This window comes from Gymnoscopelus braueri (genome assembly GCF_963280865.1).
Source record: "Gymnoscopelus braueri genome assembly, contig: SCAFFOLD_206, whole genome shotgun sequence".
Classification (NCBI taxonomy): domain Eukaryota; kingdom Metazoa; phylum Chordata; class Actinopteri; order Myctophiformes; family Myctophidae; genus Gymnoscopelus; species Gymnoscopelus braueri.
This window is the reverse complement of record NW_027660382.1, coordinates 37,196-51,663: the sequence shown is the minus strand read 5'-3', so window position 1 is coordinate 51,663 and position 14,468 is coordinate 37,196. Positions and strand designations below refer to the sequence as shown.

Here is a 14,468-nt window from a genome sequence, read left to right as displayed (position 1 = left end):
CCGAACTACTGTAACATGTGTTTCTTCCTAACACTGCTGTTCCCTCCATTCATGAGCTATGCTAGCATCATGCTCCCTTGCTAGCTTCTTACTATACATACTACCAATCATTGCTCACGTGGCTACAGCTGCTACTGCTATTATTACAACTGCTACTGCTATTATTACAATGTTCCTACCGAACTAACATCGTCTCCTTCAAGTCGGGCCGTTTTGCGTTTTACCTATAACTGGACAAGGTCCTCTAAGGTGCTTATTTTTGCTATTGAGATGTATAAAAAGAGGAAAAAGGTATTTTTTTTCCTGTAATGTGGTGCACTTTATTCTAAAAGCCTCTGTTCTGTAAAAAGAAAAAAAAGAGAGAAGGTCAATGTCCTGTAATATGCAATTTATTGTGAGAAGGCAATGGCTTTGCAAGTGCCTTAAATACAAGACACAATAGTGTCTTCTTGTATGCTGATATCAGTGATGTAATGCTAATATCAGCCAGTCAGTTAATTTTTTACCCCACCACATGGTGGCATTTTTGCAAGTGCCTTAAATACAAGACACAATAGTGTCTTCTTGTATGCTGACATCAGTGATGTAATGCTAATATCAGCCAGTCCGTTTATTTTTTACCCCACCACATGGTGGCATTGTTGTCAAGTAACCTGGGGCATTTTCTGTTTAGTTTAAGAGTTAGTTGTTGATTTAATGATTTGCCAATTACATTTGCACATACTTGGAATTACCTGCAAATACTTGGAGTTCTCTGTGCATTTAACATCCTGTTCAATGTTTTATATGAACAATTGAGACATTGAAAGTCAACTATTCAATAAAGAATAGCCCAAAAAAATAATAACTATAGTTCTTTCTTAGATCGGTATCGGTAAAACCGGTATCGGCAGGTCAGCATTAAAAAAAAACGGAAATCGGTATCGGCCAAGGATTTTCCAATCGGTGCATCTCTAGTGTAGTCCCTTTAATAATAATAATAAATATAGCTGCAAGCAGCAATAAGTTTCGAGGGAAAAGGCAGAGGCAGGAAGAGGCAGGAAGAGGTGGAGTGAGAGAGAGAGAGAGAGAGAGAGAGAGAGAGAGAGAGAGAGAGAGAGAGAGAGAGAGAGAGAGAGAGAGAGAGAGAGAGAGAGAGAGAGAGAGAGAGAGAGAGAGAGGCAGTGAGAGAGAGAGCGAGAGAGAGAGAGAGAAGAAGTGAACATGCATTAATTAACAAAGTCATGTTTTTGTTCAGTAAATTATATTTGGACTGGTTAAATTGGGGTTTTAATTAATAATTAATAATTAATAATTACATAAGAACAACAGCCATCAGCACACAGATGAGTCAAGAACTAACTAGTTGAGTCGGTTTCAAACTAGCAATGATACTTGCACTGCTTAGAGCCGTTTAGCACAGGGTGTAAGATAGGGCCCTAGAATGTAGGACCTGTGTATGATGGACACAGGTTAATATGTCTCTGTATAGTATCAGTAAAATGGACACAGGTGTGTGCTTATATAACTCACCTCTAGCTCTAGCTCTGTCTCTCAGTATAGAGAAGTAGAGGAAGGTTGAAATCACATAAGGAGTGAACACCAGCATCTTAATGATCAGTTGGTTCAGAGTGATGAGGGGGGGTTCAGGGGGGCTTGAGGAAGATGCCTCTATAAAGAGAACAATAGTTTTGAGTTTCCAAACACTGGTTTATGTTCTCATGGTGATAATGGTCATTTTGAAAAATCTTGAACATTTAATGTTTAACGCAGAGGCACAGGCACGGTTTAAACTCGACACTACAGCTGTCGAGTAAAAAAAGTAGGACCCGGATGAACAACACAGACACACGGCTGGGCTGGCAGACGGCTGTGGCACAGCCACGCATGCACGCGACTCCCAAATGTATAGATAAGATGTTACACTGACTGAATGCAGTCTGACAGTAAGACTGTAAGGTGTTTACAGAGGTTGTTCAAGGTGGTAAAGAGTGATGGAAATGTTTATTACCTGAGATGACATACTGTGTCTCAACAGTGTGTTTGGTGTGTGGCAGGTGAACTCTACAGGTCACAGGACCTGCTGTCCTCACTGTCACATTCCTCTGGACAATGTAACAGTGTTGAGAACGATTCACTGTCACTGAGGGTCCAGCAGGGAGGAGGGTTCCATCACTGTCCAGCCAAGACATCTCAGGTTCAGGATAACAGCACCCAGAGTCACATGTCAAAGATAAACCACCATTTGAAGAGATCACTGGCTGAGACACTGACCCTGTAAAAACATAAATAAACATGATTATCTATCTATCCATAATCCATCCATCCATCCATCATTCGTGTATGGCGAACATTCGAGACAAACTTATTCAGTCACGAGAGGCTAAATCGGGGGAAACGTTTACTTTCCAGACGCGCTGGTTGTCAATAATTCACTGTTCCAGGGTACTGCGTTTTGTTCTATTTATTAAAGCTAAAACAATTCATTTAGTGGCATTATAATGGGGGATACTGTAGCAGCTAAACAGTTCAGGAGACAAATTTGAGAATTCTTGTTAAAAAAAACTGTTTAATGAAACCTATTCTGTCCTGTTCATTTCTTTCTTGTTATATTCTCATCCATGTTATATTTATACCCTCAGCGATGACCGGGCCCTCGAGGTTGTGTCTACGATACAAAACTGTATGGCAATCAGCTGAAAAGTTAGGCTAAATTGCTTAAGCAAATTCAGCCTGTTCCTATTGGCCGTCAAAGTGTACCTAGGAAGTTTTGTAGGTTTTCGATGCTGGGAACCGGAGTTATGGCTGTTTGAAGCCCAGCCAAAAGGAACACATAGGGGGGCGGGGCTTAAGCAATTTCAGCCTGTCCCTATTGGCCGTCTAAGTGTACCTAGCAAATTTCGTTGGTGGTCTTAGTCCACATACCAAATTTGGCATGCTGCGAACCGAAGTTATGGCTGTTTAAAGGCCGGCCAATAGGAAGACAGAGGGGGCGGGGCTTCAGAAATTACAGTTCGTCCCTATTGGTGGTCTTAGTCCACATACCAAATTTGTACTCGGTAGCAGACTGCGAACCGAAGTTATGGCTGTTTAAAGCCCAGCCAATACGAATTGTAGATCGGCTATTCTCACTTCCTGTTTGGCGTAGAAGTTTGACGCTTTGCCACGGTCACGCCGTTTTACGAAAACTCAAGCTTTTGATAACTTTTCATCGTTAACGTCTTTTGTATACTCTGAGCGAATTTGAGGCGGATCCGATAAATCCGCCTGGGAGGAGTTTGTTAAAGTACAACCCGTGAAAATGGCGTGAAATACACAAAAACGCCACTATCAATTCAAAATGGCCGACTTCCTCTTTGGTTTTGGTCATGGCTCCAAGAGACTTTTTCGTAAGTTGGGACATGATACAGGTGTGTACCGATTTTTATAGATGTAGGTGAAACCGTATTGTCGGGCTTGAAGCACAAATTTTTGTAGGGGGCGCTATTGAGCCATTAGGCCACGCCCTCTTTTATTTTATTTTAAATACGTAATTCTTCACCTCTGATGATGTGTGTGCACAGTAGCGTAACTTTTGGAGTACGTGTAAGCCTTCATTTTCCCGTTTCATTATCGGGAAGAATCGGAATAATAATAATAATTAAAGCTGCAAGCAGCGATGAACGGGCCCTCGACGTTCTGGCCAAGATACAAGCCTGTATGGCAATCAGCTTAAAAGTTAGGCTACATAGCTTAAGCAATTTCAGCCTGTCCCTATTGGCCGTCAAAGTGTACCCAGCAAATTTCGTAGGTATTTGACGCTGGGAACCGGAGTTATGGCTGTTTAAAGCCCAGCCAATAGGAACACAGTGGGGGCGGGGTTTAAGCAATTTTAGCCTGTCCCTATTGGCCGTCTAGGTCTACCTAGCAAATTTCGTAGTTATTTGACACTGGGAAGCGGAGTTATGGCTGTTTAAATCCCAGCCAATAGGAACACAGAGGGGCGGGCTTAAGCAATTTTAGCCTGTCCCTATTGGCCGTGTAAGTGTACCTAGCGAATTTCGTAGGTATTCGATGCTGGGAACCGGAGTTATGGCTGTTTAAAGCCCAGCCAATAGGAAGACAGAGGGGGCGGGGCTTCATCAATTACAGCTTGTCCCTATAGAGCGTCGCAGTTCCCGCCCACTTCCTGTTTTTTTTGGTGCCGGAAGAAAAAACTCAATGCATTTTTCCATTGACATTTCCAAAAATATTTATATCTATTAATTTAAGCCTCGAATCAAGCCATCATGACATGACATGAATCATGACCATAAACGTTTGATTCTGTGATTTTATTTTTGTTGAAAACGGCAAAACAAAGGGTATTTATTAAATATAGTATATCATATAATTAAATATAAAATAAAAAAAAATCCCAGAAAAAAACGTTTTATGGTCATGATTCATGTCATCTCGTGATGGCTTGATTCGAGGCTTAAATTAATAGATATAAATATTTTTGGAAATGTCAATGGAAAAATGCATTGAGTTTTTTCTTCCGGCACCAAAAAAAACAGGAAGTGGGCGGGAACTGCGACGCTCTATTGGTGGTCTAAGTCCAAATACCAAATTTGTACTCGGTGGCATGCTGCGAACTCGAGTTATGGCTGTTTAAAAACCAGCCAATAGGAAGACAGAGGGGGCGGGGTTTCAGAAATTACAGATTGTTCCTATTGGTGGTCTAAGTCCACATACCAAATTTGTACTCGGTAGCATGCTGCGAACCGAAGTTATGGCTGTTTAAAGGCCGGCCAATAGGAAGACAGAGGGGGCGGAGCTTCAGAAATTACAGCTCGTCACTATTGGTGGTCTAAGTCCACATACCAAATTTGTACTCGGTGCTGCGAACCGAAGTTATGGCTGTTTAAAGCCCAGCCAATAGGAATTGTAGATCGGCTATTCTCACTTCCTGTTTGGCGTTGAAGTTTGACGCTTTGCCACGGTCACGCCGTTTTACGAAAACTCTAGCTTTTGATAACTTTTCATCGTTAACGTCTTTTGTGTACTCTGAGCGAATTTGAGGCGGATCCGACAATCCGCCTAGGAGGAGTTCGTTAAAGTACAACGCGTGAAAATGGCGTGAAATGCACAAAAACGCCACTATCAATTAAAAATGGCCGACTTCCTGTTTGGTTTTGGTCATTGCTCCAAGAGACTTTTTCGTAAGTCGGGACATGATACAGGTGTGTACCGATTTTTATACATGTAGGTGAAACCGTATTGTCGGGCTTGAAGCACGAAGTTTTGTAGGGGGCGCTATTGAGCCATTAGGCCACGCCCACTTTCTTTTTTTTTAAATACGTATTTTTTCGCCACTGGTAAAGTGTGTGCAATGCTGCGTAACTTTTGGAGTACGCATTGCCCCTCAAAAACGCGATTCATTATTGGGAATAATAATCATTGCAGTTTCAATAGGGCTTCGCACTACTGCGAGTGCTCGGGCCCTAATAATAATAAAAATTGCAGTTTCAATAGGGCTTCGTACTACTGTGCAGTGCTCGGGCCCTAATTAAAGCTGCAAGCAGCGATGAACGGGCCCTCGACGTTCTGTCCAAGATACAAGTCATTAAGGCTACATAGCTTAAGCAAATGTACCAAAACCTAAAAAAGGAAAAAAAAATAAACAGACAAAAAGTTTGAATAAAAACAAGTTCGGAAAAAAAAAGTTGGGAAATAAAAAATTTGGGTAAACCAAAAGTTGGGGAAAAAAACGTTGGGAAAAAAGAATCGGAAAAAAAAAGTTCGGAAAAAAAACATTTGAAAAAAAGAAGTTCGGAAAAAAAGAGGGGGCGGAGCTTCAGAAATTACAGATTGTTCCTATTGGTGGTCTAAGTCCACATACCAAATTTGTACTCAGTAGCATGCTGCAAACTCGAGTTATGGCTGTTTAAAGCCCAGCCAATAGGAAGACAGAAGGGGCGGAGCTTCAGAAATTACAGCTCGTCCCTATTGGTGGTCTTAGTCCACATACCAAATTTGGACTCTGTAGCATGCTGCGAACCGAAGTTATGGCTGTTTAAAGGCCGGCCAATAGGAAGACAGAGGGGGCGGAGCTTCAGAAATTACAGCTCGTCCCTATTGAATAAAAACAAGTTCGGAAAAAAAAAGTTGGGGAAACAAAAAGTTGGGAAAAAAACGTTGGGAAAAAAGAATCGGAAAAAAAAAGTTCGGAAAAAAAACATTTGAAAAAAAAAAGTTCGGAAAAAAAAAAGTCCACCCATGAATTTTGGACTCTATAACATGCTGCCATCTGGAGTTATAGCTGTTTAAAGGCCGGCCAATAGGAAGACAGAGGGGGCAGAGCTTCAAAAATTACAGCTCGTCCCTATTGGTGGTCTTAGTCCACATACCAAATTTGGACTCGGTAGCATGCTGCGAACCGAAGTTATGGCTGTTTAAAGGCCGGCCAATAGGAAGACAGAGGGGGCGGAGCTTCAGAAATTACAGCTCGTCCCTATTGGTGGTCTTAGTCCACATACCAAATTTGGACTCGGTAGCATGCTGCGAACCGAAGTTATGGCTGTTTAAAGGCCGGCCACTAGGAAGACAGAGGGGGCGGAGCTTCAGAAATTACAGCTCGTCCCTATTGGTGGTCTAGCCTGGTAAACCCTCCCTCCGGAAATCTCAATTCTATTTGATTCCTGGAGTGAGTCTGGCATGAACCGCCTCTCTGCAATATTGGCTGTGTATGCCAAACGGCCGCGCCTATCAGCGTCGTCGCTCATTGTTCTGTGATTGACAGCTTACGTTGGCCAATCAGGTGGCGAGTTCGAGTGAGCCCAAAACACGAACGGCAGCCATCTTTTTCTTGTGCGGCCAATTCTCCGCTATTTTTTTACTTCAAAAAGCTCTCTAACTTCTATTTTGAGGCACGGAATTTACTTATAAGATATCGTTTGGATAGAATTTAGTTGTTTAACTTCATATATGTGGTCAATTAATCATGACAAAGCCTATTTAAAAAAAAAAAATTAGAGAACCGGTAGGGGCGGGCAGTGACACCATTGTACCCGAAAAAGGCAACCCATTTTGGGTATGGCTGTCTCAAAAGTCCCGTCGCGTCACATTAAGACTGGTGAACTGCTGATTGGCTGAAGGGGAAAAATTATCATTGGCTGAAGGGGTTGTCAGTCAACGGTATTACTCCCGCCCAACTCCAGCACAGCCAATATTGCAGACAGGCGGATCAGGCCAGACTCACTCCTGAAATGAAATGGAATTGAGATTTCCGGAGGGAGGGTTTACCAGGCTATTGGTGGTCTAAGTCCACATACCAAATCTGTACTCAGTAGCATGCTGCAAACTCGAGTTATGGCTATTTAAAGGCCGGCCAATAGGAAGACAGAAGGGGCGGAGCTTCAGAAATTACAGCTCGTCCCTATTGGTGGTCTTAGTCCACATACCAAATTTGGACTCGGTAGCATGCTGCGAACCGAAGTTATGGCTGTTTAAAGGCAGGCCAATAGGAAGACAGAGGGGGCGGAGCTTCAGAAATTACAGCTCGTCCCTATTGGTGGTCTAAGTCCACATACCAAATTTGGACTCGGTAGCATGCTGCCAACCGAAGTTATGGCTGTTTAAAGCCCAGCCAATAGGAATTGTAGATCGGCTATTCTCACTTCCTGTTTGGTGTTGAAGTTTGACGCTTTGACACGGTCACGCCGTTTTACGAAAACTCTAGCTTTTGATAAATTTTCATCGTTAACGTCTTTTGTGTACTCTGAGCGAATTTGAGGCGGATCCGATAATCCGCTTGGGAGGAGTTTGTTAAAGTACAACCCGTGAAAATGGCATGAAATACACCAAAACACAACTATCAATTAAAAATGGCCAACTTCTTGTTTGGTTTTGGTCATGGCTCCAAGAGACTTTTTCGTAAGTTGGGACATGATACAGGTGTGTACCGATTTTTATAGATGTAGGTGAAACCGTATTGTCGGGCTTGAAGCACGAAGTTTTGTAGGGGGCGCTATTGAGCCATTAGGCCACGGCCACTTTTTTTTTTTTTTAACGTAATTTTTCATCACTGATGATGTGTGTGCACAGTAGCGTAACTTTTGGAGTACGTGTAAGCCTTCATTTTCCCGTTTCATTATTGGGAAGAATCAGAAGAATAATAATAATCATTGCAATTTCAATAGGGCTTCGCACTACTGTGCAATGCTCGGGCCCTAATAATCATTGCAGTTTCAATAGGGCTTCGCACTACTGTGCAGTGCTCGGGCCCTAATAATCATTGCAGTTTCAATAGGGCTTTGCACTACTGTGCAGTGCTCGGGCCCTAATAATAATAATCATTGCAGTTTCAATAGGGCTTTGCACTACTGTGCAGTGCTCGGGCCCTAATAATAATAATCATTGCCGTTTCAATAGGGCTTCGCACTACTGTGCAGTGCTCGGGCCCTAATTAAAGCTGCAAGCAGCGATGAACGGGCCCTCGACGTTCTGTCCAAGATACAAGCCTTTAAGGCTACATAGCTTTAGCAAATGAACCGAAACCTAAAAAAGGAAAATAAAAAAAAAACAGAAAAAAAAAAGTTTGAATAAAAAAACATTAAAAAAGCCACCCATAAATGTTGGACTCGGTAGCATGCTGCCATCTGGAGTTATAGCTGTTTAAAGGCCGGCCAATAGGAAGACAGAGGGGGTGGAGTTTCAGAAATTACAGCTCGTCCTTATTGGTGGTCTTAGTCCACATACCAAATTTGTACTCGGTAGCATGCTGCGAACCGAAGTTATGGCTGTTTAAGACAGAGGGGGCGGAGCTTCAGGAATTACAGCTCGTCCCCATTGCTCGTCCCTATTGGTGGTCTTTCAAAAAATACGTAATTTTTCACCACTTGTGTTGTGTGTGCACAGTTGCATAACGTTTTGAGTACGTGTAAGCCTTCATTTTCACGATTCATTATTGGGAAAATAATCATTGCAGTTTCAATAGGGCTTTGCACTACTGTGCAGTGCTCGGGCCCTAATAATATACATTTTATTTGCATTGCACTTTTCATTCACAGATCCCAGAGTGTTACATAGTTAAAACACATAATCAATCATAGAAGGTTAAAAACAGGGTTTAATAAAAATAAACATTTCAAGCACAAAAGGATATTACTGACATGAGGATATTGTCATCCATGTTTTAACAAATTAATCTTACCAACAAGGAGATGGATCAAAGTTCTACTGGGCAGGTGTGGAGCAGAACACTTGTAGGTCCCCTCGTCTGAGAGCTGCACCCTGGACAGTTTCAGTGAGATGTTACCATGAGACAGCTCCTCAGCAAACAGAGACGTCCTGTCTTTGTACAACGGGTTCTGAAACCTAGTATTGACACGTCCATCTTGGAGGAGAGACACAAACTGTGGTTTCAGGTTAGGTCTGGTCCACTCCACTGTCTTCCTCTCCATGTTGACAGATGGTTCAGTGTGACATGGAAGGATCACATCATTTCCCACTTTAGCCACAACAGCCTGAGACCCGATCACCTGTTGTCCTTACAAACACAACAAATGGCTTTAGTGACAATGATCTTCTTTTTGTATCTATGCTGTTAACATGTCCACATATTAACATTACAGTATGTTACTATGTTATTTAGAAAGATGATTTAATGTTCACCTGCTTTCTAGTTACTTTAAACCCCAGCATGCTTACTCTAGGGGAAACATTCATTAAAAATAGCAGATCACAACACTTTTACATCAGCTATTATCTTTATTAACAATAGTTGTTTGTAATTGTAATATCCGTGTGTGTGTGTGTGTGTGTGTGTGTGTGTGTGTGTGTGTGTGTGTGTGTGTGTGTGTGTGTGTGTGTGCGTGTGCGTGTAGTAATAATTTAATAAATGAATTACTGATATGTTCTGTGCTTAAACTTAAAGGCATACTAGGTAACGTTTTCAACAAAACTAAAGTTAAATTGTATATCTTTTGTGAGTGGCAAAAGTTTCACAACACCCACTCCATGAATTTCACCCCCGGAAGCCTTTTATTTATATATTTTCTATTGAACGTGGACGGGGGGACCTTCCCGGGAAAATGACGTTCCTGGCCGACGTCATGACGTCATGACGCCGACGTCATGACGTCGGCCAGGAACTACCGCAACGGTTTCCTGTTTGGCCAGGAACTACCGCGCTAATAACAAAAAGGAACCTCACGCTGATTTTAAGAGAATGTAGGATTGGAAGATCGAAAAAGAACAGAAAAAGAAAGCACAGCTCATGGTAACTAATGCTCCACTGGCTAAGAGAAACGATCCGTAGATAGTATAAAACAATTAAAAGATCGCTTTTTGAAACGCTTCCGGCTTCCGGTGAAAACGAATGGAATTCTGGGTAATCGAGGACTACGGAAATTGTATGCAGTGACGGTAGTGACCAGCAGAGGTTGCTAAAAATCGTTATTTGTGATTCTGCATTGTACAACTTTAAATAAACTTCCAGTTGTTTGGGGGAAACTCAAAGTCTCAGTCCTCATTGGCGAACTTGCATATGTTGGGGAACCCGATTTTAAAAGGTTATACATTGTTTAATTTCCTTGGTGAAAGGGTAAGACCACTTTGGTAGAGGTTTGGGTTGTGTAGTTACCTTGCCATGATGTAACTCCAAAGGTGGGCAAGAAATCAAAAATAATTGCTCCATTGATTAGAAATTGATAATTCAAAATATGCTCCTCATTGACTTACATTGTACGGTAAAACAGCTCTCAAAGTCACTCTTTTAGCACGTAAATGAACCCAAACAAAGTTGATTCAGACAATATAGAGCATCACCAAACCCAGTACTGTTTGTTTTTTTTATAAAAAATTCAACTTCCTGTTGATTTTACTATTTGAAGATCTGGATCCGGATCCGCGGATCCAGTCCGGGTTTTCTACTTATTAAAAATGGCAAAATCAACAGGAAGTTGACATTTTTATTCAAAAAAAAAACAGTACTGGGTTTGGTGATGTTCTATATTGTCTGAATCAGCTTTGTTTGCGTTCGTTTTTGTGCTAAAAGAGTGACTTTGAGAGCTGTTTTACCGTACAATGTAAGTCAATGAGGAGCATATTTTGAATTATCAATTTCTAATCAATGGAGAAATTATTTTTGATTTCTTGCCCACTTTTGGAGTTACATCATGGCAAGGTAACTACACAACCCAAACCTCTACCAAAGTGGTCTTGCCCTTTAACCATTACCAAGGTGACGTAGTCTTACATTTTAACGATTATAGTAAATTCCTTGCTCGACACCCGGTTACATACGGTAGTTATCGTAATTAATGTCAATATATCCACACAAAGGCTATAATTTACCAGTACTGTTTTTTTTTTAAATAAAAATGTTAACTTACTGTTGATTTAGCTATTTTTATTAGAAAGAAAACCTGGACTGGATCGGCGGATCCGGATCCGGATCCGGATCTTCAAATAGTAAAATCCTGAGGAAGTTGACATTTTTATTTAAAAAAAAACAGTACTGGGTTTGGTGATGTTCTATATTGTCTGAATCAGCTTAGTTTGTGTTCGTTTATGTGCTAAAAGAGTGACTTTGAGAGCTGTTTCAGTGTACAGTCAATGGGGAGCATATTTTTTATTATCAATTTCTAATCAATGGAGCAATTATTCTTAATTTCTAGTCCACCTTTGAAGTTACATCATGGCAAGGTAAATACACAACCCATACCTCTACCAAAGTGGTCTTGCCCTTTAAAGGCAAACACACACATACACATATATATGGCATAATATGACAGTTATATTGATTGAATACTTTATTAACAGTTTCCAAATAGTACAGAGGTACGATTATACAATGAGTGTTAAAAGGATAACACACAGTAGGACACAGTCCTAGAGGCTTGTTTCCATTGTGGTCCTATGTGTTTTTGATTGATTGATTGAATACTTTATTTAGAAAGACATGGAAACAGTACATGGAAGTACAATACACAATACGTATGTCCTCTAAACTGGATCGCTCGTAAAAGCACTTGGCTTATTTAAAATGAGATCCCCACGCACTCACATCATGATGAGTAGCAGTGACTGAGACTACAGGATGAAAAACAGAGCTGTATAAATGGTCATGGCCCACATCACATTAACACTTTACACTATATCTCTCAACACAGATTAAAAAAAAACTTTTATTTTAACAAACGTGTTCCAGATTTCCTTTAAGCTTAAACTATAAGCTTCACATTTGAGCCAGTATTGTTCTGCTCTATTTACCCTCACACCACACCTCTTAAATCGCAGATCTATTCTACAAGCTTGTAGATCTGCTACTTTGTGCAAATTCTCCAGACAGAATAGGGATGCTAGGGTTCGTGCACGTAGAAAAAAGAAAATACTCATAAAGCCCCTCCCTTCCTTGTCTGTAAGTTTAGTTACAGTTCTAAGGTTTATATTGAATAATAAGTAACATATAAGTTATACCTGTGACAGATGTGTTGAAACAGCTGCTCCAGATCAGCAACATGTATACATATATACACATCCATGACTTAATTCTTAAAACTATGAGTGGAAAGAACAGTGAGACGGAGTGATCCCCCATCTTGTCAGCTGTGCTGTTCCAAGCTGTGTTCCGTGAGCAGAAATAACCAAGCCCCCAGAGTTGCTGAGAAACATTGAAGCTGCCACCCCAGTGGCCAAAGCTGGAACTGCATGCGGGGAGAAATACATGCACGCGCAAAACATACTGAGAGATATTTATATTTATACATATAAATATGTAAACATATTATACATACATACATATGCATTTACATATAAATATGCATCTCGAGTGTATTTAATAAATATCTCGCGTTCAATCCTTGACACACGGGCTGCCGTAGAACGCAAAAAGGACACTAGTGCGCATGCTCATAACTCTACGGGGGGTCAAAATCGAACCAATAATTCTACTTCCGGCAGGTTTCCGGGTGCTTCAAAACGCCAGTGAGCACATTCATTGAAATGATAGCTGGGGGCGGGGCAATCCGCCCTCTAGTTATATTATACCTCTATGGAAATAACGGTCTCTATGGTCGACGATCTCTTCAGAATAAGAGTAGAGTAAAAAGAAGCCATTGAAAACCATTGAAAAACGGTTCATTTGCACATTATAACTATAAATTAAGCATTTAAATGAAGCTATACAACACATGTTTCTGTGTAACAAAAACGTTTTTTAAAACATTAAAAATGTATCTAAATGGATAAATGCTGTTCAAAGGAGTGCATAGCCTATAGAAATTGGACACTGGACCGCAGACGGCTGGGGATGCCAACACTTGTGACATACGCACGCGTTTGGGGAGACCCCCTCTACACCGCCACACTCTCCGCTAAGCGGGAGAGGTGTAGAAAAAAGTGTGGCGGACCGTCCAGTGAGGTCAGAGGTCACGGAACGGAGCTGTTATGGAGCTAGTAGTCTCGCGTTACCAGACTGTTGCCTCCCACAATTTTTCCGGCATACAGTCTGGGACTCGGAAGCTCTGATCATGATTAGAATATAAACCGGATGTGAAGCCTCCTCTCCATTTCCATTTGGTCTTTACAGTCGCGCAAATTTATCCTAATATAAATACAAATCATCTAAGTATACATAGCTTGCTGCTTAGCAGAAATGGAAATTAAAAGATATTTTAAAAGATATTTTCGTGAACCGAAGTGCCAGTTTCCTCTCTCGGATTTGGGGAGTTGTAGTTCCAGACTCTATATAGCATTCAGAGATTGTGGAATAGTTGTCTGGCTACGCGAGACTATGGGGCTAGCAAATATAAGGTTTCCGGTTGCCTTCAAAGTAAGATCATTGCATTTAATGTTTTTAGAAAGACATATATTTATTTTAAAAATACATTTATGATGTATGTGTTTTTAAATGGCTTATACTAGAGCACTTATAAGTGCCAGTTTTTTTTTAAAGACACACATTTATTGAAAAAATACATTTATGATGTATGTCTTTTAAATGGCTTATACTAGAGCAGTGGTTCTCAAACTTTTTCATGTCAAGGACCTCCAAATTGATATTTATTTGGTGTTAACTACTTTTGCTGGGGACACCCTGGAACCACCCCAAGGACCCCTGGGGGTCCCCGGACCCCACTTTGAGAACCAATGAATGTACTATAGCACTTCTAAATGAGGTTGTTCCAGATTTAAAATGGCTATTGATCCCCATAAAATGTCCACAGTTTCTGATCCTGTTTTTGTCACAGTTCGGGCGTTGCCGTTCCTTCGGCCCCGCCCCCCCCCCCTCTCTTCACTAACTGTTCCCTGCCTGAGCCTTTGATGCCCGCGGCACGCCCGGCTGGCGGCCCTTGTGGCTAATGGACGCGTGTTGATGACGTAACGCAAGATGGCGGCGCCCTGAACACCGCCGGATGGTTGATGGGGAAAACTAAAACTTTCTAACTCAACAGAGTAGAAATAAGAAGAAAGAGGATGAGTCAGGGAACAAAGAAGACACGTGCAAATCCGATGATGGAAAA

The 14,468-nt window shown here is 41.3% G+C and overlaps 1 protein-coding gene across 1 annotated transcript; it reads right to left on the bottom strand.

Moving 5' to 3' along the window:
* Window positions 1-320: 320 nt before the first annotated feature.
* On the bottom strand, window positions 321-12,547 carry LOC308081607 (butyrophilin subfamily 1 member A1-like; the record flags this gene model as incomplete). Its single annotated transcript, XM_080457968.1, has 5 exons — window positions 12,424-12,547; window positions 9,155-9,490; window positions 1,991-2,254; window positions 1,513-1,650; window positions 321-340 (listed from the first exon to the last, which is right to left on the bottom strand). Exons 1-5 carry the CDS (start codon window positions 12,542-12,544, stop codon window positions 321-323), a joined length of 879 nt encoding a protein of 292 aa, XP_080314094.1. The 5' UTR covers window positions 12,545-12,547.
* Between the last annotated feature and the right edge of the window lie 1,921 nt (window positions 12,548-14,468).